This window comes from Hypanus sabinus, chromosome 20, assembly GCF_030144855.1.
Source record: "Hypanus sabinus isolate sHypSab1 chromosome 20, sHypSab1.hap1, whole genome shotgun sequence".
In the NCBI taxonomy this organism is placed as follows: domain Eukaryota; kingdom Metazoa; phylum Chordata; class Chondrichthyes; order Myliobatiformes; family Dasyatidae; genus Hypanus; species Hypanus sabinus.
The window spans coordinates 39,351,586-39,377,547 of NC_082725.1; the positions used below are offsets into that span (position 1 = coordinate 39,351,586).

At 37.7% G+C, this 25,962-nt stretch overlaps 1 protein-coding gene across 2 annotated transcripts in view; it reads left to right on the plus strand.

Moving 5' to 3' along the window:
• The window catches only part of nod1 (nucleotide-binding oligomerization domain containing 1), a 73,141-nt gene extending 51,691 nt beyond the window's left edge, over window positions 1–21,450 (plus strand). For both annotated transcript variants that reach the window (XM_059945364.1, XM_059945363.1), the window contains 5 exons: window positions 6,247–6,330; window positions 7,229–7,312; window positions 8,462–8,545; window positions 18,395–18,478; window positions 19,383–21,450. In XM_059945364.1, coding sequence (XP_059801347.1) covers window positions 6,247–6,330; window positions 7,229–7,312; window positions 8,462–8,545; window positions 18,395–18,478; window positions 19,383–19,452 — 406 coding nt within the window. In that variant the 3' untranslated portion in view covers window positions 19,453–21,450. The remainder of the gene's footprint in view (window positions 1–6,246; window positions 6,331–7,228; window positions 7,313–8,461; window positions 8,546–18,394; window positions 18,479–19,382) is intronic.
• The last annotated feature ends 4,512 nt before the right edge of the window (window positions 21,451–25,962 follow it).

Consider the following 25,962-nt stretch of genomic DNA (forward strand, 5'->3'; position numbering starts at 1 on the left):
TCCAACGTGATTAAATACTTTAAATTATTGAACTACCCTTCACTGTCTGTAAATTTTCAACATATTTCCATTCCAACACATTTTTTGTAATTAGTATTGTGTTATTAACCATTAGGTATTTTTTCTCGACCTCATACCATGTATTTAATTAAACTATCATGATAACACTGTTAAGCACTGAAACACTTAAATATTTAAAAGATCTCATCTTTGTTACCGTATGCATTTGCGCATAGTTTCCTTAGCCTCCCTGACCCTGTGCACTGTTATGTCAGTGTCCTGCCATCAATGATGGTCTTTCCATCAATGTTATGGAAGATTAAGTAGTGATCTCTGTGTTGATCACACCTTTCCTTTGCAGAATGAACTGTATAAGATGAATGCAGGAATTGCAGAGCTTTTGTGGTGAGTTAATCAGACGGGTTCACTCTGTAGGATGGGGTAAGACCTAGGAGTGTACTGTAAGAGTGGGCATTTCTCCCTCTCCATCGGAACCTTCCGTGTGGCTGCAGAGGGGCTGCCCTGATGGAAAACCCTTGCTGTGCATTTTACTTCCCGGCATCAGTGGAACAATGACTGTGAACTCTGCATCGGGTTCCTGACTGAATCCACATGTGTCGTGTTTTAGTGCATGAATCTACATGATAAACAGAGTTGTTCTATTTGGTTTGATGTGCTGCACATGTTTAGAGGCGAGTATCCTTTAACATTAGTTTTTAATTATTTTGGCAAGAGGTTTATTGGAAAGTCAATTCGGACCAATCTTTCTTACTTTGTGTCCCTTTATTATGTGGATTTTCCCTGTTTAGCTGTGAGTGCTTGAGTGGAAAGTAGGTAAATTGTCTGGCTTTCATTTAAGTTTGCTCCCCTGATCAGGCAGACCCTGGGAATTACTCGATTCCACCTTCGCTGCATATTTGTCCAACAAAGAACTCAGCTGTGTCTTTTTTGCCCCCTTTTAAAGATAAAGACAGACACCCACACACCCACAATCAGCTCCCTCCCAGTTTACTGAAGAGTAAGAAGAGGTGGCGTCACTGGTTGCCATAGTTACGGAGCACCAGCTCAGATATGAGCTCTGCCCTTCATGAGTCCAGTTAGTAATGCTGACTTGGAGGGTTTGGTTGACGACACAAGAGGGGGGCATTTAGGAAGACTCATGGAAAGGCATCCTAAGATGCTTGATGTAGTGTCTAACCTCTCAGATCAAATAAATGATGAGGAGCATGCACCTCATCCACATTTTCTTGGGAGCTGATGTAGAGAAGGTGAAGTTCCTTCTACTTTGGAAGTGAATGGCTGTGCCAAGGAGGGTGTAGGTTTTTGTCTGTCATGCGACAATCCTCCAGCTCTTTCCCTGATCCAGCAGCCTGTTGCTCCGCGGGGGGGCTGGTGCTATTATCAGGGAGAAGGCAGTCATCCTTTGTTTGTGGTACTGTGCAGAGCTCTGGAAGCCAATGGTGAAGTTGTCCGTCTGAGACATGAAAGATGTGTGCGTCATTGTCTGCCAGGAACCACGCGAGTACTGTCAGCAGGCTGGCAATCAGGCTCCTCTCTGAGGACATTATAATCTCTCCTGCAGTCGCCAACTTCAAGCCACTGAATTTGCCATTGCGCCAGGCCTGCTTTGTCAGTGCACAGGCTCACCAATGGGCACCTCTCAAACCGGAGGTGACCCTTAGGAGTGCGAGAGCACATACATCCTGAGGCAACGCCCACATCTCAAAGATGGCCAGGGAACCACAGGGGAGATATTTTAAGCCTGGTTTCCAAGCCCACGTAAAAACACAAGATGTTTAAGAGGTCCAAGTGGTGAGGAGATTAAGATTTTATTTTTGAGGATAGAAGTGCTGTTCCATTAAAGTTGTACAGTAACTGTTATTTGTGCAATTCATGTTGATCAAAGCCAAGTAACTTAGCTGAATACCGGTTCTGTTCATGTTTTCCATTCTTTAGTTCCTTCTCCTTCTTGGGCAGTTTAAGAAGTTGTCAATGGAAAATACTAGATAAATGCTTCTGCAATTTCACCCTGTCATTATGTATTTACAAGAGTACCAAATTCTAATGCTTGTGTGAGGCTGGTCCATCCCTCAAGTTAGGATTCAAAGGAGAGGAGACAGAGCGCACTCTGTACAGGAACTGTAGAGCACCATGTCAAGAGGCCATGGGAAGTCACACAGGCTTATAAAGGAGGCTGGCCTTGAACAGCAATTACTGCTCTCTGCAGATTTTTTCTGAAAAGAACAGGATTTCTGCATGAAAAGGAATAACATTTGCATTACTTTTGCAAGGACCATGATGAAGACTGCAAGGACATGTGGACTTGTGCAATCTTGCTGCAATAGCTGGCAGAGACTGAACTGAGCTGGTTGTTTTAGTCATCTGTTTACGAGGGAAATGCCTGCATTCATTTTAAGCTATGTCATTTCCTGGACATCATTTATCATGGTAGTATGTCTGCAGGGTACACAACTAGTAATCATATCTATCAAACTGTGTGTGATTTGAGGATGAGTGTTAGGGAGAATGAATGTTAGGGAGCTTCTGAGAACCTTTCCAGAATCAAACACTCAGGGTACATACATATATACTCATCTGGTATTAATCATTAGTTTTATTATTCTCACCAACTTCTCAGATTCCGGCACTCACCTACATGTGGTTGACCTGTGAATGGAGATCTACTGACTACACAAGGTCTGACTGTCATAGCCAGCACCTTGGGGAAACCTATTAACAGTAAATGCTCCTCCTCCAGTCTGTCTCGTCCCTGCTCGGTTGACGGAAGTAGGTGGAGTGGAGAGCATCACTGACTAGCCTAATGCATTGCTGAGCACTGAACTGATGTTAAAATACCATCAGCTGGGGTGATCCTGAAGCCAGGAAGTTGGGAGACTTAGCGACCTTGACTTTGACTGTTGGAACATTGCAGGCATACCTGTGTGATTTTGAAGTTTTATGAGATTGAGGATCTCAATGGTGAAATCCTTGTGAAAGTGCAGCTCGCGTAACCAGTATCCTCCTGAGAAATCTAATTAAGATCCTGGCTCCTAGTACATTCTGGGAAGAAACTGACTCCTGCGTTGTATCGATAGTGTGCGGAAGGCTCTTGGTGCAGTTTTGTGGCACCCATCGCTGGGAGTGCTAAGTCTAGATAAATAAGCATCGTAAAGTGGGTTTGCTCGCAGCAAGTTCTTCAAAATACAAGGAGAGCTCAGTGTTCAGTGTGAGCTCAGTGCAGAATAAGCTGTCAGCCTGAAGGCTGCGGTATAACAGTCTGTTGGGTGCTCATTTTTAACATTTGTTTCTGAAAATCAGGTGAAAGTGAAGTTTTCCAGATCATTGTGATTAAGAAATCTCACTGCTGATGCAATTTGAGCATTGCAGTACTGTTGATTATCCTTGGGAGAGTTTGTTGCACGATAAACAGTACTCACAAATTTTTAAACCTTCCTCAGCATTCACGACCGATGACATCCGGAAACGTAACTTTCAGGCTATAATGCCATTTGTATTGGGTTGAACAGACAAACTGGTAGGCCAGAGTCTCACTTACACAAATGTAGCACACTTAAACAGCTTGTTACTATCCACTTTGAAAAGGAAATTGGGAAATATTTTCTTCTGCATATTTCCTCTGTTCATTGTGGTTTACCAGTTTGCAACTTGTGACTGAGCTTGTCCTGTCTCGGATCTTTCACCAATAAATCACTACCACTCTGTCATGTAATTTATCCTGAACTTTCGATCTCACTACGTTATTAAATTCAGAGTAGACTTAACATACTTTCTCTCAATAATGAGAATAATAAGAACCCTCTACTTGATGAGTGTCAGAAATTCCTGGAAAAGATATAGAAAAATATAGTGTAAAATAAATTGCTATCTGTCCTGAACCCAGTGTTATTCATAGAAACAAAGAACAAATTAGCATTTATTTAATGCCTCCCAAGGATTTCTACCATGCTCTGCAATGTGAAAGAAAGGTATTCAAGATATAGCTGCAAAGAACACAACAAAAAACACAGCAACCAATGTTCTATTATAAGATCTTATAAATCCAAATAAGATAAATCTATTTTTGCTGCTTTTGACTGTTATATTGGCCATTGCAGTGAAATAGCACTGTGGGCTTCTTACTTCCACCTGGTTTAATAATTGAACTGAAAGAGGGCACTTCCAGCTCCCCCATTATTTGGAGTACTTCCTCGTCATTGTCTGATCAAATTTATAAATTGGATTTACACCTTAAACCCACCCCACCTGAAGGGGAGAGTGCATCCAGTTGAGCCATCGTAACCCGCACCTCTGCGCTTTTTCCAGTTGACTAAAGAAAAATACACTGAATCCCCTCTGTGTGAACTTGTTAGTATTTCAAAACAAAATTATGTATTTGATTCAGTTATACATTTCAGGGCCCCAAAGTCTCCTTCCAGGTGAGATGACACTTCACCTGTGGGTCTGCTGGGGTCATCCATCGTATCCAGTGCTCCTGGTGCAGCCACCCTTCTCTTCTCCTCCCCTGCCCTTCACCTCCATCTAATTCTCCCAACCCTCCTTCCCTTTCTTCCATAGTCTGCTCTCATCTCCAATCAGATTCCTTCTTCAGTCCTTTTCTTCGTCCACCTATCACCTCCCTGCTTCTTACTTTATCCCCTTTCCCCCCACCCACCCACTTTGCCCCTCACCAAGTCTAACCTATCATCTGTCAGCTTGCACTCCTTCCCCTTTACTTACCTTCTCATTATCCCTTCTGCCCCCTTCCTTTCCAAACCTGATGAATGATCTTGGCTTGAAATGACGGCTGCTTATTCCCTTCCATAGAAGCTGCCTGACTTGCTGTATTCCTCCAACATTTTGTGTGCATTGCTCAACATTTCTAGCTTGTTCAAAATACCTTATGTTTGTTATAATTTTTGCCTTGTTACAATAGCAGATGGAACCCACCACCCAAAAACAAACATGATTGAATTACTGTAGAATCTTATAGTTCATTAAAATCTAATTCAGCCCACTTTGATTGCACTGACTCTTTGAAAGAATGATCCTTGTTTTTACCCACAAAGTATTCAGTTTCACCTGATTTCCCTTTGCAACTTACTGATCTCTACAGCATCCTTCAGGCAGTCATTTAATATCATATACTGATTGATTCTTGGAATTTTTAAAATCCTCTCTCCTGATAGAGAGAGCCATTAAAATTAATCTTCCTTTACTGGATTTCTTATTACTGGAAGCATTTTCCTTGCTTATTCCAGTAGAACATTTTATAACTTTGAATGTCAACTTACTTAACCTATGGAAAACAACCCCAGCTTTCCTACCTTCTCCACATGACTCCTGCACCCAATCCATACCATCACTGCAGCATACCTCTTGTGTTTCATCTCATGATGCTTGCCATCCTTGCTTAAGATGGGTAACTGGGATATACTATTCCATCTGAGGCCCAACCAGGGTGTCGATTGATAAGAAATCCAATCCAAAAGGCTGAGTTGAGAATTTGTAAGTGTAATTAAGCACCATTACGAGCTTCTCGAAGTGAGTTGTACTCGCAACAATTTTCTGATTTCAGTGTTGCTACTAGAGCAAAGGCTAAAACAGAAGGCAGATACGTGAGGAAGAGAGTGAAGCTGTCTCATCGGCCACAGACCATCATAAATTTAGCAGATATCCACTGAAAGCATAAAAAATATCGGAGCGAAGCAAAAGGGAAAAAATGGGTAAAGGGTAGAGTAACACTATCATAGCACCAGTGACCCAGGTTCAATTCCACCTCTGACTGGAAGTTTTTACATTCTCCCCTTGACCATGTGGATTTCCTTGGGTGCTCCAGTTTCCTCCTACTTTCTAAAGGCATATGGGTTAGTCAATTAATTGTCACATTGATGTAACTGGGCAACATAGGCTCGTTGGGCTCGTTGGTGCTTTATCTCTAAATAAAATAAAAATAAACCTAAGACCTTCACTTGCGTTCGTGGTTGTGGATTCACTAACTGTTGCTTAGCATCCAATTCTTTGCTGGAAGAGATGACTGCTTCCATTTTCTGTTTACCCAGAAAGAGGTATTACTCTCTAGCAAGTAGATATGTCAGGAAATTTATGAAACCTGATTGAAAGTTAATTACAGAGTAACCCTGAGTGCATCCTATAGTTTAATGATGAAGTGATTACTTAGTTCATACACATTGCTTAAGTGTGTTGGTTTGCACCCGTAGTGATGATCAGTCACAAATTCAATTACAGAATGTGGGGGAACCGGATTGGAGATTTGGGTGCTGTTGCCTTTGCTGAAACTTTAAGGAATCACCCTTCAATACAAGAACTCAGGTAATTAATTGCTCTTGGCTTTATGGCTTGACCTGGATAATATCTTGCAGGGCAATAACATTTTTGTAAAGATGATTGAAAGTTGCCCAGTGCATCCAGATTTATTGCTTAAGAATGAGTGTTGAAGCTGAAAACCACCTTGCAGGTTCAATGAGAGCCTTTGTGATGAAATGGTATACTTACTTATAAAAGCTAGTGCAGTCATGCATGACCCGATGGCAGTGCATGCTGTGACTCAGAAGTTACAGATGCAAGCACTACTCTGGGGACTTAAAGCAGTGTGTGATGACCTCTCCGTTGTATGTGTCGATCTGCTGTCTATTCAAGTGAGTGTTAAACATCCCTGAGTGCTATTCAAGGAAGTGCAGGGGACTTCCCCTGGTGCTGTGTCCAATGTTTTTCACTACCAACACCTCAGAACACCCATCATCCCATTTCTGCTAATGGGCATTGCGAGAGAGAACGTGGAGAGGTGAGATCATTAATGTAAAAGAGAAGTGTCTGGTGAGAGGTGTATTCAAATATTTCCAGAGTTTGCTGAAAACATGGCCATATTGTGGATGTCAGGTGAGTACAAGATTCTTTGGTATTTATTGCAGTGACAGTGAAGAGTAAGGGCTGAAATATAAAATGGAGACATTTGAGAACCAATAGCCAATGTAGTTCAGCAAATAAGAGCTTTGGGTGAAACTTTTTCAAGATGTAGCCTTTTAAGGTGGAGAGGATAAAAGAAACAGTTGGATAATTGTAGAGCTTCTGGGCTAAGGAACTGAAAGCAAGGTTTGAATGTCTGTGATGCGGTAAACTGGACTGTTTCTTTATTACTCTATGTAAATCACTATATTCAAGCTGTCATTGCGACTCTTTGATTTGCTCAATGTTTACGTTCTTTATCTAGTCTGGCAGCCAATGGCATTTCCACAGAAGGCGGTAAAAGCTTGGCAGCAGCACTGCGAGACAACTGTTCCCTGGAGACATTTTGGTAATAATTGTCTTGATATCAGAACATTTAGTTTCATCTGGTTGAACAGCAAGAAATTCAGTAATATTTCACTGCAGCACCTCAATACCTCTGTAGGCTTGTAGTCATCTCATAAAAATGTAAATTATAAAACACCATATTAACTTGCAAGAGGAGGTTCATGAAGATTATTCCAGGAATGAAGGGGTTATCATATCAGGAATGTTTGGCAGTTTTGAGCCTGTATTCACTGGAATTTGGAAGAATGTGGAGAGGGGGATCTCATTGAAACCTACCAAATGCTGAAAGGACTAGATGAGATGGACGTGGAGAGAATGTTTCCTATGATGGGGGCATCTGGAACTAGAGGGCATAGCCTCTAAATTGAGGGGTGACCTCAATTTAACATAGGTAAGGAGGAATTCTTTTAGCCAGAGAGTAGTGAATCTGTGGAATGCTCTCCCACAGACTATGATGGAGACTAGGTCCTTGGGTATATTTAAAATAGTTGATAGTTTCCTGATTGAACAGGGCATCAAAGGATATGGTGAGAAGGCAGGTGTATGCGGTTGAGTGGGATCTGGGATCAGCAATGATGGAATGGCAGAGCAGACTCGATGGGCTGAATGGCCTAATTCTACACCTATGCGTTATGGTCTTATTGACACCCCAAAAGCACTTCAAATATAGGAAGTACTTGTTTGAAGTGTAGCCTCTGACCAGTGAGATATTACATTGTGTAAGCTAAGATTCTCAAACTGTTATTGTAATTCTTTGATGTTTCAAACATGCAAGCTGTGCACAGACAGCACTGGAGAAAGAGTCGAACTTGAGTCACTGAGCTGTAAGACAGAAAGGAATATGCCACCTACGTTATTTGTGTTTGTAGTCTTTTGGACACCAGTAAATACAAACAATGTAGAAAGAGTAAAATTTAGGACAAATTACAGTGAGTTGTTCAAACAGATCAATGTTTAGGAATGAATATACTGGAGAAGGGATGGCACACTGAGGATAATTAGCAGTATACATAGGAGCTTATATAGTGGACCTGTAGATCCCCCTACTGGCTTTGACTAATCAGTGCATATTTTGAGTTTTTCTTAAATCCTTTACTGTAAGTGGGCGATGATCAACTTCAGAAGTTTTTGACTTTCTTTTGGAAATTAGGTTGACAGAAAATCAGTTGAACGATGATGCGGCGTTAATTTTTGCAGAATCACTCGTGGTAAACAGAAACCTGCTTCACTTATGGTAAGTGGGGACATAGATTCTGTGTGATATAGCTTTGTTTCGGAGTTCAGGGGTCGTGGTTAGATTTTGTACCTCATGTTGACCTTTCCCTGCAGATTTTTATTACAAGAGCTCCGGATGTTTGATTTGGTCTCTTTGAAGCTTCCAAAATTTTAATAATAAAACAAGCAATTAAAGAACTTTTTAAAGTTACCAGTTCTTCCATATTTCTCATAACCTGAGTATGGAAGATTAATTTTTAATTCTCGAGTCTCTGGGACATAAGAGTTCAGGCCGCCATTGGTGGAGAAGGTAGAGTTAGAGGAATAACGAGGTCTCAAGAGTTATAGGGCTGCATTTGTTTCCAGAAATAGAGGGGAGTGAATGCATGGGCATAAGTTAGCCAAACCTTTAGAGGGTGATGAGAGAAGGAATTGGATTAGGCAATTTTAGGAAACCTGTCATGGATGTCAGTTTCACTGGCTAAATTTCTAGTATTCCTTTTCTTTCTTCTTTTTTCTTTTTCAATCTTTTTATTGAATTTCATATATAAAAAAACATAATATAATAATAAATAGGTTATAAATGCATAAGACTTGAAATTGAATTAATAGTAGGATAACAATATCCTATTAAAATATCAACAGAAAAACATAGTACATTATCAATCAAGTCTATACTAGTTATATTAAAAAAAATAAAAATAATCATCAAAAGAAAAAGAAAAAATTATAAAAATACAGGCAAAAAATATAAAAAAATACTAAACTAAACTAACATGGGCAATAATAAGTTTATTTGTATATGATAGTGCCAAAAACTCCGGAACTCCATACCTGAACAAGAATAAGTAAAGAGAAGGTCTGGAAGAGACCAAATTAATTCATATGAAAATGTCGAATGAACGGTCCCCAAGTTTCTTCAAATTTAATTGATGAGTCAAAAATAGTGCTTCTAATTTTTTCCAAGCTCAGAAAAGAAATAGTTTGAAAGAACCACTGGAACGTGGTAGGAGGATTTACTTCTTTCCAATTTTGTAATATAGACCTTCTGGCCATCAATGTTACAAAAGCAATCATTCGTCTAATTGAAGGGGAAAACTGATTATCATCCTCAAAAATTGCAGTAATAAAATGAGGTTGTAAATCGATATTCCAAATTGAGGAAATGGTAGCAAATATGTCCTTACAATAGTTATGTAAAGTGGGACATGACCAAAACATGTGGGTCAATGAAGCCACATCTGAATGACATCTGTCACATTGAGGGTTAATATGAGAATAGAATCGAGCAAGCTTATCTTTAGACATATGAGCTCTATGTACAATTTTAAATTGTATTAAAGCATGTTTAGCACATATAGAAGAAGAATTAACCATTTGTAAAATTTTTTCCCATTTTTCTATTGATATATTATATTGAAGTTCTTTTTCCGATTCTTGTTTAATTCTACCTGATATTTCAGGTTGTATCTTCATAATCATATTATAAATAAAAGCCACTAATCCCTTCTGATAGGGATTTAAGGTAAAAATCATACCTAAAAAGTCCATTGAAGTTGAATTGGGAAAGGATGGTAGAATTTTATATAAAAAATTTCTAATTTGTAAATATCTAAAAAAGTTAGATTTAGGTAACTCAAATTTGTTGGAAAGTTGGTCGAAAGACATCAAACTACCTTCAAAGAAGAGATCACGAAAGCATTTTATACCTTTCCTTTTCCATATGCTAAAGGCTTGATCTGTCAAAGAAGGTTTGAAAAAAAAAGTAAGTAAAATAGAGCTATCAAGAACAAAGTTTTTCAGAGTAAAAAATTTACGAAATTGAAACCAAATTCGTAATGTATGTTTGACAACAGGGTTGGATATCTGTTTATTGAATTTAACTAAATCGGCAGAAAGAGAAGAACCCAGAACGGAGAATAGAGAATATCCCTGTGCCTCATTGCATTCTAAATTTACCCACTGTGGGCACAACGGTGAATCCAAATCTGATTTCCAATAAATTAAGTTACGAATATTATTTGCCCAATAGTAAAATCTAAAGTTAGGTAGAGCTAAACCACCATCTTTTTTAGATTTTTGTAATTGCCTTTTACTTAACCTAGGATTTTTATTTTGCCACACAAATGAAGAAATTTTTGAATCAATGTTATCAAAAAAAGATTTAGGAATAAAAATTGGTAAAGCTTGAAATAAATATAAAAATTTCAGTAAAATCATCATTTTAATAGCATTAATCCGACCAACTAATGATAAGGATAAGGGAGACCATCTTGTAGTAAGTTGTTGAATTTGATAAAGCATAGGTAGAAAATTCAATGTAAATAAATCTTTATATTTCTTAGTGATTTTTATAGCTAAATAGATAAAGTTATCATCAACAATTTTAAATGGTGTCCTTTCATTCAATAAAGTTTGCGCATTAATAAATCACTCTTATTCAAGTTTAGTTTGTAACCAGAAAAACTAGCAAATTGAGCCAACAAGGATAAAATAGCGGGAATAGACCTGTCAAGATCAGAAATATATAACAACAAGTCATTAGCATAAAGTGATAACTTGTATAATTTCTCATTACGGGTAATACCAAAAATATTAGGAGATTCACGAATAGCAATGGCTAAAGGTTCTAATGCAATATTAAACAATAAAGGACTTAAGGGAGAACCTTGTCTCGTACCACGAGATAATTGAAAAAAAGAAGATCTGTAATTATTTGTAAGAACAGAAGCAACAGGTTTATGATATATTAATTTGATCCATGATATAAAATTAGGACTAAAATTAAAATATCTCAAAATGTTAAATAAGTATACCCATTCAACTCTATCAAAGGCTTTTTCAGCATCTAGTGAAATAACACATTCTGGAATTGTAGGTGATGAAGTGTAAATTATATTAATCAATTTTCTAATATTAAAAAAGGAATACCGATTCCTAATAAAACCAGTTTGGTCTTCTGAAATAATCTGTGATAATACCTTTTCTAACCTAATAGCTAAAATTTTTGTAAGAATCTTAGAATGTACATTTAATAGTGATATAGGGCGATAAGATGCACATAAAGTGGGATCCTTATCTTTTTTAAGAATTAGAGAGATAGTAGCTTCATAAAAAGACTGAGGTAATCTCTTCTTAACAGATGCATCATTAAAAATTTCAGATAGCCAAGGGGAAAGCAAAGAAGAAAAAGTTTTATAAAATTCTATAATATAACCATCAGGACCAGGAGCTTTCCCTGAGTTCATTGATGAGATGGCCTCTCCTATTTCGGCCAGAGAGATAGGAGCATCAAACAAGCTACGATCTTCATCTGTCAGTTTGGGAATATTCAAATTGTTAAAGAAGTTATCCATCATGGACAGATCGCCGTCAAATTCTGATTGATATAAAGATTTATAAAAATCTTGAAAAGTGTTATTGATTTCTTTATGATCAGTAGTCAGATTGCCGTCTTGTTTACGAATTTTAATAATTTGTCGCTTAGTCGAAATAGCTTTTAATTGGTTAGCTAATAATTTACCAGTTCGATCACTATGGATATAAAATTGGGCCCTGGTCCTAATTAATTGATTCTCAATTGAAGAAGATAATAATAAGCTATGCTCCATTTGAAGCTCAACTCTTTTCTTATAAAGTTCTTTGGTAGGAGTCACGGAATAAATCTTATCAATTTCTTTAATTTTATCCACTAATAAAGCAATATCTAAATATCTTTGTTTTCTTTTACCGACAGAATATGAGATAATTTGTCCACGGATAAAAGCCTTAAAAGAATCCCAAAGTATTCCTCTGTCAATCTCTTCTGTATAGTTTGTTGAGAAAAACAAGTCAATTTGCTGTTTTATGTGCGTGATGAATTCTGGATCTTGAAGCAAAGTAGCGTTAAGTCTCCAAGATCTAGTATAATTAGAAAAGTCCGAAATCTTGATAGATAACTTCAAAGGTGCATGATCTGAAATAGCAATAGAATCATATTTACAATCAATAACATCTGTTAATAAATGATGATCAATAAGAAAATAATCAATTCTAGAATAACTGTGATATACATGTGAAAAAAACAAAAATTCTTTATCTTTAGGGTTCAAAAACCGCCATATTTCAGTAATTCCCGAATCAACCATAAAAGAATTAATAAGTGAGGCTGATCTATTCGGAAGAATTCGAATAGGTTTAGATCTATCCATTGAAGGATTCAAACAGTTGAAATCTCCACCCATTATCAACATATATTCATTTAGATTAGGAAGGGAAGTAAATAAACGTTTAAAAAGTTCAGGGCAGTCAAAGTTTGGAGCATAAATATTAACTAGAACCACTTTTCAATTAAAAAGTGAACCAGTTATCAACAAAAATCTGCCCTGTGGATCAGAAATAATTTCATGATGTGTAAACGAAATTGAAGGGTCTATAAAAATAGACACACCCCTAATTTTGGCGGTAGAATTCGAGTGGAATTGTTGACCTTTCCAGAACCTAAAAAAGCATTGATTATCCTCCCTCCTAATATGGGTCTCCTGTGCAAAAATAATATTGGCATTTAGTCTATGGAATACTTAAAAAAAAATTATGTTTAATCGCATGATTTAAACCATTAGTATTCCAAGAGATAAAGTTAACAGACTTATCCATCATGCCAATGTTAATTGTGTATATCATAAAAGGTTAAAAAGACACATAACCCATAAATCAGGAAGAAGGAAAAATGATTCAGGAGCAACCGGAGAACATGACACCTCAACAATATTAATAATTTAAAGTTGGCCCATAAACTAAAAGCAAAAAAATAAAAAGCAAAAGCGTGAAAGAAGATCCCTACCCCCTCCCCCAACCCCACGGAAAAAAGCCAAGCGGCAGGCGCACAAACTAACACTAATATTAGCCCCATTTTCAAGATGGCAACTTCATGAAAAGAAAGAAAAGAGAAACTATATAACACCCAGATATAAATACAGGGTTGTAAACAAAAAGAATATATATCAATCAAAATGAAAAAATAATATAAAAAAGCAAAAAATCATTAATAAAAAAAAGGATAACCATTGAAGTTTAAAATAGTGTAATATGCCTTTAAAAAAAATTCCATATTCAAATATAAGGAAATAACGTTTCAAAAACAAAGATTTATGGGAAGAAAAAACGACATTTTGAAAGGACCATATTACAAAATATAGATGTAAATTCACCAATTTTTTTTTAAAAAAAAGGTTATCAAAATAGAATTAAAAAAGGGTTCAATAACCACTACAATATATATATAAAAAAAGGTTCAAAAATTCAAAACATTCATCCCATTCTCAAATACAGGCAAATAAACGCTTACGGAAAGCAAAGTCTTATGGGAAGAAGAAACGACATTTTTAAAAATAAATCATTATTACAAAGTCTTAACATGTATATCTAATCCAGAGGGAAAAAAAATTAATTAAGAAAAAAGACATTATAGTAAAGTTAAAAAAGCATCTGTAAATCATAATAATAATAAAAAACCAGGTCTACAAACCAAAATAAAAAGCTATACCGCAGCTTCATAAGTTAAAGCCTAAAACGGAATGGCGTCTTCTCTCCAAAAGTTCTTCCACATAACACATAGTTCAAGTTGGACTAGAAGAGCGATATTCTTCAACGAATTTCTTCGCTTCTTCCGAAGTATTAAAGAAACGCTGACTGTTGTCGCTCAACGTAATTCTGAGATTCGCTGGTCCAATCGAATGAACCTCCGCCATCACCGGTTTAAAAGCAATTCTTGCCCTCATTACCTCGAATGAATAGTCCTCCACAATACGAAACTTGTTGTTTTTGTGAGAAATCATACCTTTCTGACGAGCTAATCGAATTAAAAGCTCTTTCTCCCGAGGATAATGGAGACGGACAATCACAGCTCGTGGCTTGTCTTTCGCAGCTGAAAATCTCGAAACGCTGTGGGCACGATCAATAGTATGTTTAACCCGCAAAGCGTCCTCGCCAAAAATTTCCCACAATAAATTAGAGAAATATTCAGTTAAGTCACCAGACTCGAGATTTTCGGGAAATCCAATAATACGCAAATTCTGTCTGCGAGACCGGTTTTCAAGATCGGTGATTTTAAACTTACACTGCTCCACTATTTTAGCGGTCGATCGTACCTTCTCCTCCAAAGTTTCAATTGTACAAAAAGAAAAATAAATCATAAATATCAACCCATATGATTAAGTACGAAAAGGTTTGATTAAAGGGTGATTATAGCTTAAAAAATGAAGAGCGCCTAAAAGGCAGATGTCTACGTCGCCATCTTGAAACTCCACCCCCTTTTCTTTCTTTTTGAATCCTTTTATTAAATTTTCAAAGACAAATACATACCAGTCATAGTACAAGGAGAGTGGGAGTACATTGTTGGCAATTAACACACGTGAATAAAAACTATAGGTAGAACCAGTATAATTAACCTCCTAAGCTCTTAATGTAGACAAGATACAAGGAAATAAAAAGATGGAAAAAAACCCCAAGTTGAAAAATCAAAAACAAAGTAAACTAAACTAAACAAAACTAAAACTAAACTAAGTTGGGCTATTCTATTATATCAAATAAAATCATTAATGGCGTCAACTCCGCTCCTCTATTCAAATTAATAAATAATAAAAAGGAATCAGAAAAGGTCAAATTACATTCCATGAAAGTATTGAATAAATGGCCTCCAAGTTTCTTCAAATTTAACCGAGGGATCAAAGGTACCACATCTAAATTTTTCTAAGTTTAAACAGGATATTGTTTGGGAAAACCATTGACATGTAGTTGGGGGATTCATCTCTTTCCAATTCAATGAAAGAGAACTTCTAGCCATTAAAGTAGCAAATGCAATCATCCACCGAGCTGAGGAGAGCAGATCAATCATTGGTAAACCGAAAATTGCAGTGATAGGGTGAGGTTGTAAATCAATGTGCAGAACTATAGAGAATGTATCAAAAATACCTTCCCAAAATTTTTCCAAAAGAGACCAAAACATATGAGTCAGAGAGGCTACCTCAGAATGACATCTATCACAGATCGGAATTATATGAGAGTAAAAACGAGCTAATTTATCTTAAGACATATGAGTCCTATGCACCATTTTAAATTGAATCAACGTATGTTTAGCACAAATAGAAGAGAAGTTAACACTGAAAACTTTTTTCCATTTTTCTATAGGTAAAAAAAGTTGAAGTTCCTTCTCCTATTCATTTTTAATTTTATCGGATATGCCTGACTGTATTTTCATAATCATATCATAAATGGTTGCTATTAAACTGTTTTCATAAGCATTTTTTTCTGTGATATCAGTTGGATATGAAATCGGGTAAGTAGGTAGCATCATTTTTTCTAAAAATCTCTGATCTGTAAGTACCTAGAAAAATGAGATCTGGGCAAATTATATTTACTAGACAACTGTTCAAAAGACATGAAACAGTTATTCAAAAATAAATATTATATCCTTCATTTTCCATACAAAAAGGCTTGATCCATAACAGAGGGTTGAAAGAAAAAGTTAGATATAATAGGACTTGATAAAATAAATTTATTCAAGCCAAAAAAATTTATGAAACTGAAGCCATACTTGTAATGTATGTTTAATTATTGGATTAATCATTTGTTTATTCAATTTAGAAAGAACAAAGAGAAGCAAAGTCTCTAAGACCGAAACCAATGAAAATCCTTGTGTAGAATTACATTTAAGGTTAACCCGTTGCGGACTGACATTAATATCCACACCTTGTGTCAAAAATATTAAATATCGAATATTAATTGCCCAGTAATAATATCTTAAATTCGGCAGTGCCAAGCCATGGTCCTTTTTAGATTTCTGCAAGTATTTTTTCCTTAACCTAGGATTTTTATTCTGCCATATTTAAGACGGAATTTTGGAGTCAATAATATCAAAAAAGGATTTAGGAAGAAAGATTGGTATTGCTTGGAAAAGATATAAAAATTCAGGTAAAATAATCATCTTAACAGAATTAGTTCGACCAATCAGTGATATAGACAGTGAAGACCATTTAGTAAGCAGTTGTTTGACCTGGTCTATTAAAGGTAAAAAATTAATGTCAAATAAACCCTTATTTTTTTTAGTGATTTTTAACACATAGATAAGTAAGAACATCTGTAACCAATCTAAATGGTAAACGTCTATAAATTGCAAATTGCATATTTAAAGGGAGAAGTTCACTCTTATTAGGATTCAGTTTGTAACCAGGACAATTACTTAACTGAGTAAGAAATGATATAACAGCAGGAATGGATTTCTCAGGATTTGAAATATATTGTAACAAATCATCTGCGTATCATGATAGCTTAAATCACATTCCCACGGGAAATGCCAAGTATTGTAAGTGAGTCACGAATAGCAATAGCTAGAGGTTCCAGGGGAATATCAAATAACAATGGACTAAGAGGACAGCCTTGCCTAGTGCCATGAAACAACTGAAAAAAATACCTTATATTATTGGAAAGTACCGAAGCCATAGGGGTATAATATATCAATTTAATCCAAGATATAAATTGTGGAATAAAATTAAATTTCTCGAACAAATTTAAAGAACGAACTAAATAAGTATGGCCATTCAACTCTATCGAATGCTTTCTCGTCATCCAACTCGTTCTGGAGTTCTAGATGAAGGAGTATAAACAATATTCATTAATCTCCTAATGTTAAAGGACGAATAGCGGTTAACTCTGGTCTGATCAACTGAAATAATTTGAGGCAATTCATTCTCCAGTTTAGTTGCCAATATTTTAGAAAAAGTCTTAGAATCCACGTTCAATAAGGATGTAGGCCTATATGATGCACATTCAGTGGGATCTTTATCTTTTTTAAGAATTAAGGAAATAGAGGCACCATAAAAAGATTGTGGTAATTTACCTATAAATAATGCATCCTTAAAGATTCTACATAACCAGGGAGAAAGTATAGTAGAGAAAGATTTTTAAAAATTCTACTGTGTAGCCACCTGGGCCAGGTGCTTTACCTGAATTCATCGAAGAAATAGCATCTTTTATTTCCTGTTCCGTAATAGGAGCATCTAATACTAAACATTCATTAGGTGATAATTTCAGAGCATTCAATTTCCTTAAGAATTCATGCATTATAGTGGGGTCATCAGGAAATTCTGATTGATATTAGGAGCTGTAAAATTCTTGAAAAGATCAACCGTCATATTTCCATCTCGTTTACAAATTTTAATAATCTGGTGTTTAACCGAAGCAGATTTCAATTGACTAACCAATAGTTTACCAGATTTATCAGCATATATACAAATGACTCATAGATTTAATTAATTGATTTTCAATCGAGGATGTTAAAAGTAAACTATGCTCCATTTAAAATTTGATCCTCTTTTTATAAAGCTGCAGACTAGGAGTGATAGAATATTTCTTATCAACCAACATTCAAATCTCTTTATTAATTCGTTTTTTCAGTCCAGCAGAATATGAGATAATCTGTCCACTGATGTATGCTTTAAAAGTATCCCATAGGACCCCGCTGGAAATTTCTTCCATAGAGTTTGTTGAAAAGAAGAAAGCAATCTGTTCCTTAATGAAATTCACGAAATCCAAGTCATATGCCCTGGAGCCATATTTCTGTAAGAACAAGCATGCAGCAGTTCATCGTCTGACACTGGGTCAGCCAATTTGAAAGCAATTCAGCTTGTCTCACATTGGGTCTGCCACAGATTTAACCTGTGTCACTGGAGCCAATGCTCTGCACTACTCTGGTTCCTTAGGGGCCGCTTTTTTGATGTGACTGGAAGGAAGGGCAGCTCAATTGCCCCTTACACTGCCTGTCACTCCTAGCAGTGAGGAATTAGAGTGCATAGTATATTGACATAATCAAATATATTATTTTTATTTACAGGTTGATAAACAACAAAATTACTGGTGCGGGTGTAAAGCCTTTCCTAGAAGTACTAACTAAAAATTCAACAATTAAAGAGATATGGTAAGAAAAATCTCATGGTCTGGAAAGAGGTAATACAGTCCATTATACCCCTGGCAGATCTTGGCGAGAATTGTACAATTAGTCCCATGCCTACTGCCTTTCTCCTTAACCCTATGAAATATATCCATTTCAATCATGCATCCAATTCCCAGATTATCCATATTGTTATCACTTTGAAGCCATGATATCAGAGTGGGCAAAGTTCTGTTCACAGTTTCCAGTGAAGAAAAAGTGATATCAGGAACATTTTTTAATTAAAAACTAGGACATTGAATGTCAGAAATGTTCCAATGTCCTAGTTTTCAATAAAAAAATGAAACATATGGTTGGGTCCAGGGATATTCATGCTTTGCTCTTGCGTTGAGCTGTGGCAGTCTGCCTTGCAACATTAAAATTATCCCCAGAACCAATAAATTTGACAATTTTCAATTGACTCGGTTATAATAATTAATGTGGAATATTCTCTCCTCTCGAGTCAAATAGTGCAAACTTCAAAACCTTGTTTCAGAATGTCCTTGCAATTGGAAATGAGAGCTCTGGCTTGGAATTTTACATTGCCATCCAATGTTGCCTGTCTCCTTTACCTGATCTCGCTTTGTGAAACCCCAAATTTTTCCCCTTTTTGAAGAAATGACCAGCCTCTCAGATGTGATAAAGATGGATATTTCTGGTAGATTGGTAGTAAAGTCGCTTTCCTTTCATTCTTTCTCTTTGTTTCCAAAGGAAAGGCCTTAACATTTGATGTAGGTATTCAGTTTGTGAATTCCCTCCTCCATGCTATTTCCAATATTTTAGGCATATAAGCAGGGTAGATGTTTGTTCTTTTATAAAGGATCCACAAAGAAATGGTAATTCATGTATGTCTGGGGTAGATGTTAACTGGTCTTTGTTCTTTCCCAAACAGCTTGAATGGCAATAGCATATCTGCTGAAGAAGCCAAAACATTTGAAAATGAAAAGCGGTTGGTTCTGTGAATGCCATTTCTCATGAACAATGTACTGGAGGGTTTCAAGTAAAATGCTCACCAAGTAATGGAAGTTTGTGGGTGTGTTGATAACCCCAAAGGGACTGAAACAGCCAGAAAATCATGGTGTTTTCTTCTAGCTCTGAAAGACTACAGCTCCTTGACCATGAGCAACCTGTAACTATTGTCTACAGTCCCAAGCTTCAATGCAAAGGTATAAACACAGCTAAGGCAGATATTAATGATGGGTGTCCTTCCATCACTGATTCAAATGATGATGTATTCTGAAGTCTCATGGATGACAATTTCCAGGCAATCAAACATTTGTAGTTATTTATCTTTATTTATGCCACTATGTTCTGATGGTTTATAAAATAATTTCAGGGATTGAATTTAAGTTTGCAGTTTGTAGTTCTTTATTCGTTATCTCCCTTATTAATGCAGGAGTGGAAGCATTGGAGCATTAAATTGCAAGAGAAGTGTACACAACGCTATATTACTGAGGTTTGCATTAACGTTACCTATTTTGAATTGCAAAGCTTGATGGGATTATATGCTTGGTTCACTTGACCATCAGTAGTCAGTTGATTCTATTTTCCAAATCATCATCCTTTTTCAGTTGGATATTTTGATACTGGAAACAATCTTTTGGGCAATGATTCTGTCAAGGATTTTGGGATAATGCATCACTAAGTGAGCATTTCATCTTCCATAGTAGACTGGGAAATGGAGCCTCTGTCTAGACTGAGAAGAGGAAGTACCACTACATTTTTTTTCAACACCATCGCCCATGCCCAATATTTTAGAAAGGTTTAAATGCATTCAGATGAAGAAGTTGTGAAGTGTATTATTTTAATCGTAAACACTATCCAGCATGATTTCAAATGATCTTTGTCTATATTCCATGTAATCCAGCTGACTTCTGCATGGAAGAGATTGGTATGCCTCTCTTGTCTCTCTGTAGTTTTGATTTTACAGGTAGACTTGGCCTTAAGGTGCTAAAGGACAGGTTAAGGAATTAATTCCCCCATCGGCCCTCAGTGCCTCCCTGTCAGTTGATTTGACTGGAATCACCAGGATTTCCTTTCCACAAGCAACCATCAGATGATTCCATTTTCCAAAGAGACAAGGAATGTTTGGCCTAACAAAGGGGACATGATGTGAAGCGCAAAGATTTTCATTTATTGAAGTAAAATTTCTTCAATATTGTCAGATTGGAAGTTCAAATTTCCAGTTCAAAGTAAATTAATTGTCAAAGTACATATAGTTCATGTTACCATATACAGTAGATTCTGTTTAATTGGGATACAATTGAACCTGTATATTTTGGCTCAGTTAAGCGGCTGCCCCAATTAGCTGAAGCTTCATGGTGTTACGAATGTGCCACAACTCTGAGGGGCCGAAGGGTACAAAGTCACCCCCTCCTTTTTGAGAATCGCAAGATCGCTATTAATTCGGGTCTGGGACCCAGGAAATGAGAGAGAGACACGCAGAATACACAAGGTTTGGAATGTGTCCTGGCCTCAGCGGAACGGAACCACTGATAACGGCTATTGTCTCTTGGAGACGGAATTGTGTATTGAGTACTGTACTATTCATTGAAACCCCTCAGGGGACAACCAGAGTGGTCTGGTTGAGGGATTGCATCATCCCAACCTGATTGACATCTGAGACCCCGTGAGTAAGGATAAAAGAGGGATCTGGGGAACAACGCCTTTAGATGCACCAGGAGAAATGCTAGAAATCCAGTGACAGGGTTTAATAGCGACAGTCGGTGGGGGCTCGTGTGCGTCCTCCCTTGCCAGGGTGGCGGGCTCACCGCGGAAGAACGGTTTAGCTAAAGGAGAGGCCACAAGTGAACGGCCACGACAATGAGACACCTGACAGATCGAAATCATAAAAGGAAAGCTGGCAAGTTTTTCTCCTAATCTCTCTCTCTCTCTCTCTCTCTCTCTCTCTCTCTCTCTCTCTCTCTCTCTCTCTCTCTCTCTCTCTCTCTCTCTCTCTCTCTCTCTCTCTCTCTCCAACAATTGCAACACAGCAGTCCCCAATGGCTGCAGCCTACATGAACTGAATGAACTTTATATTTCCATCGGACAATACATTATCCCCTAGACAACGATAGAGCTTATTTCTTATTGATTATTATTATACCCACACTTTTAGATTTAGTATTGACGATGTATATTATTTGTATATTTGCATTGATATTATTTTTGTGTATTTTTACTAATAAATACTGTTAAAAATAGTATCATCAGACTTCAACGGACGTCTCTGTCTTTGCTGGTAAGTGACCCAGTTACGGGGTTCGTAACAACAGAAATAGTTTAAAAGGCATAAAAAGGACAATACACCATTTAACTGAGTAACAAATTACATAGTTAAATGAAATACAGAACAAATTAGAACATTACCAATACTACCACAGTATTATAAATGAGCAAAACAGTTCTGAATTGTCTTGCTATTTATTATTTGTCAACTATCATTGTCAAGTCACTTCACTGCTTTTTAAACACAAATGCACAGAACTGGTGCTATTTAAGAACAGTTTGCTCTAAGCATGGCGTAGTGTTTAATGGCCACACAAGTGTACACAACTACATAAAGGACTACATAAATAATAAAGGCTGACAAACAATCAATGTGCAAAGAAGAGAAACTTTTTTAGCTGCTGCTTCCTTTAAATGGTTGATGTCCATTTTTCTAAAGCGATCACATGTTGCATTAACACACACAAAACACTGGAGGAAATCAACAGGCCAGAACAGCATCTATGGAAAAGAGTACAGTCAACATTTCTGGGTGAAACCTGCAGGTGGAGGGATGAAGCAAAGAGCTAGGAAGTTAGTTGGTGAAAGAGACAGAAGGCCATGGAAGAAAGAAAAAGGGGTCGGGGAGCACCAGAGGGAGGTGCTGGTGTGGGTAAGGAGACAACATTGGAGAGGAACAAGGGGATGGGAAATGGTGAAGGGATGGGGGAGACATTACTGGAAGTTTGAGAAATTGATGTTCATGCCATCAGGTTGGAGGCTACCCAAGCAAAATACAAGGTGGTGTTACTACAATAAAAGTGTGGCCTCATCACGACAGTGGAGGAGGCCAGGAATGGACACACTGGAATGGAAATGGGAAGTGGCATCAAATGGGTGGCCACTGGGAGATCCAGCAGACTCCCACCCCCACCTTTTTCTTCCACAGCCTTCTGTCTCTTTCACCAGTCAGTTTCCCAGCTCTTTACTTCATCCCTCCCCCCTCCAAGTTTCACCTATCACCTGGTGATACTCTCTCCCCTCCTCCCACCTTCCAAATCTACTCCGCAGATTTTTTTCAACAGTCTGCCAAAGGATTTCAGCCCGAAACGTCGACTGTACTTTTTATTTCCATAGATGCTGCCTGGCCTGTTGGATTCCTCCAGCATTTCGTGTGTGTTGCTCAGAGTCAACGGTGGAACAGGCAGACAAAGTTACTTGGAACTCAACGGCTATGAAGGCTGCAATAAATCCATCAGTTCCAATCGTCGTGATTTCCATGCCATTGGAATCTGGTGGTTGTTTTGTGAAGTATTGGGTGCTTCTTGGAGTGCAACATCAAGTACACGTTAAGCAAATGCATGCACAGGCATCTTCTCTCTGTGAGCCACATCTGATCAACAGAATGAAAGCATCATCCTCAACCTCGAGGGATAGCCAATGAGGACATATCAGGGGTAAGTTTATTTAAGCAGAGAGTGGTGAGTGCGTGGAATGGGCTGCCGGTGACAGTAGTGGAGGCAAATGCAATAGAGTCTTTTAAGAGACTCCTGGACAGGTATATGGAGCTCAGAAAAATAGAGGACTATGGGTAACCTGGGGTAATTTCTCAGGTAAGGACATGTTCAGCACAGCTTTGTGGGCCGAAGGGCCTCTATTGTGCTATAGGTTTTCTATGTTTCTATGATTGTCTTCCTCCTTTGCCCTAAAAAGCAAAGCCCCAGTTGCTCAACCTGTCTTCATAAAGCAAGTCCTCTTATCCGTGCAGCTTTCTGGTAAATCTGTTCTGCACCCTCTCTCGAGCTTCCGCATCCTTTCTATAATGAAGCAACTAGAACAGAACACAGTAGTTCAAGTGTGATCGAACCCAGTTTTATTGAGCTGCAACATTCGATTGTTGCTCTTGAACTCAATCCCTGACTAATGAAGACCAACACTCCACCCGCCTTCTTAACCATCAACTTTGAAGGTCTATGGGTGTGAACCCCTAGGTTCTATGTTCCTCCACACAGCTAAGAATCCTGCCATCAACCTTGTACTCTGCCTATATGTTTGACCTTCTATATTACTTCATACTTTTTTTTTGGATGAACTCCATTTGCCACATCTCTGCCCAGCTCTGCATCCTGTCAATGTCCCTACCACAACTTTCTATACTATCCACAACGCCACCCTTTGTGTCATCTATAAACCTACTACCCCACCCCTCCACTTCCTCATCTAAATCATTTATAAAAATCATGAAGTGCAGGGGTCTCAGAACAGATCATCACTGGTCATGGACATTGAAGCAGGATACGCTCTATTGACCACTGCCCTTTGCCTTTTGAAAGTAAGCCAATTCTGCATCCTTGTAGCCAAGTTTCACTGAATCTTATGTTTTTCCGAATGAACTTACCATCAGGAACCACGTCATATGCCTTGGTAAAATCTTTTTTAAAAATGTCATTCCGATTTGTGAGGTACAGACACCCATCAGAAAGCAATGCTGATTATCCCTAATCAAATTACACTTCTCCAAACGCTCATAATTTCTGCCTCTGAGAATATGCATTAAGTCAGTGTAAAAATTATGTCCCATCTTCAAACCCATGACACTTGAATAAATGAATGAATGATCTTTATTGTCATTATCTATAGATACAATGAAACTCTGTTTGGCTTCCTCTCAAGCAATTAAATAAAGTGGTAGGTTAAAACAAGACAGTATTAAATCAGTAGGTAGCAGAAAATAAGTTGCAGCAGCACCAGAATATCACAGTAATGCACAAAGTGCCGTTAGTGCAAGAATTTGAGTCCTTGTGTGTGCTCACAGTTTCAGTCATTGTTCTGTGGGAGTGGTGTGATGGAGGCCACAGCTCTGGGGTAGAAGCTGTTCCTCAGTCTATTTGTTCTGGCTTTTAGTGTCTGAACCTTTTGCTGGACGGCAGCGGGTCAAACAGGGAGTGGCCGGGGTGTGTGGTGTCTCTGGTTATGCTGATTGTTTTCCTCCTGAGTCTGCTGGAATAGATGGTGTCCAGTCCTGGGAGCTCCGTCCTGACAATTCACTGGGCCGCCTTCACCACGCGATGCAGGTCTTGTCGCTCAGCGGCTGTGCAGCTGGCATACCATACTGTGGCGCTGTTGGTCAGGATGGTTTCAATTGTGCTTCTGTAGAAGTTAAGCAACAGCTTTTGTGGGAGTTTGGCCTGTTTCTGCTTTCTGAGGAAGAAGAGTCTTTGTTGTGCCTTTTTTTTTACCGTCCTACTATGTAATGCTTCCAGAATGATTTATGAAATGGGCTCAAAACTAGCATCCCATTAGTTATCACAGGCCATTGGCAACAGTAGACCTACATTCCAATGCAACCTGTAATTGGCACATCCCTCTCTATTTCCATCAAGCCAGAGAACCGACCCTGCTTCATTGAAGGATTTAATAAGGAAAGTGTTAATTGTGATTTTCCCCCTTGATATATGCCAAAATTAAATCAAACTTTGAAGATAAGATGGCATCAGTTTGGAATGTGATAGTATGAAGATGTGCACAAGTTCAAATCTCCAAAATTATCTAATGAATGATGTTTTACACCTTGCAGACCTTGTTGGCTTGGTTTTCCTAAATACGTGTCTGGCCTAAAGGCCAGATGTGATAAGGAGGTTCAGCTGGCATATCCAAAGGATGAAATAGTATTGGGGTGATAATTATACTAAGTTTTGAATGCATCTGAAAAGGTATTAAAAAGGGGCACTTTATTTGTGCAGGGCAGAGTTTGGGTCTTAAACTAGGTCACAACTGGTGCCAGTGCTAAGATAGGGGCAAGCACATTGAGAAAAAGAAAGTATGTGAAGTTAGAGAGGGAGGGAGAGAGAAAAGGCTGCATGAAATTTGTCAGATCTGTGGCTCCCCTCCAACATTGCAGAGATTGGTTTGTTTAGTGAATGATAAGCATCGTTTTGATTTTGGTGCCGCTACTACAGTAGATTTTTGTTTTTCTGTCTGTATTGCATTGTGCTACTTCTAATAAAGTGCTTTCTTGCAGCCTTGAATGCATATGCAGTGTCTCCTTTGTGAATACAATGAGCAGAATCATGTAAGAACTCATAATAAATTTTAAGACAAATTTCTTTAGAAGAATAGGTATATCTAAAAATGATATTTTTCTAAGTTGCAAGCCAAAAATATATAAGAGCTGAACAGAAGATGTATGCTGTAGATGGAGCCAGGATACGTTGATGATGAACAGTCAGTAATCCAGTCAGGTCCTATTGATGATGCTTGTGGAC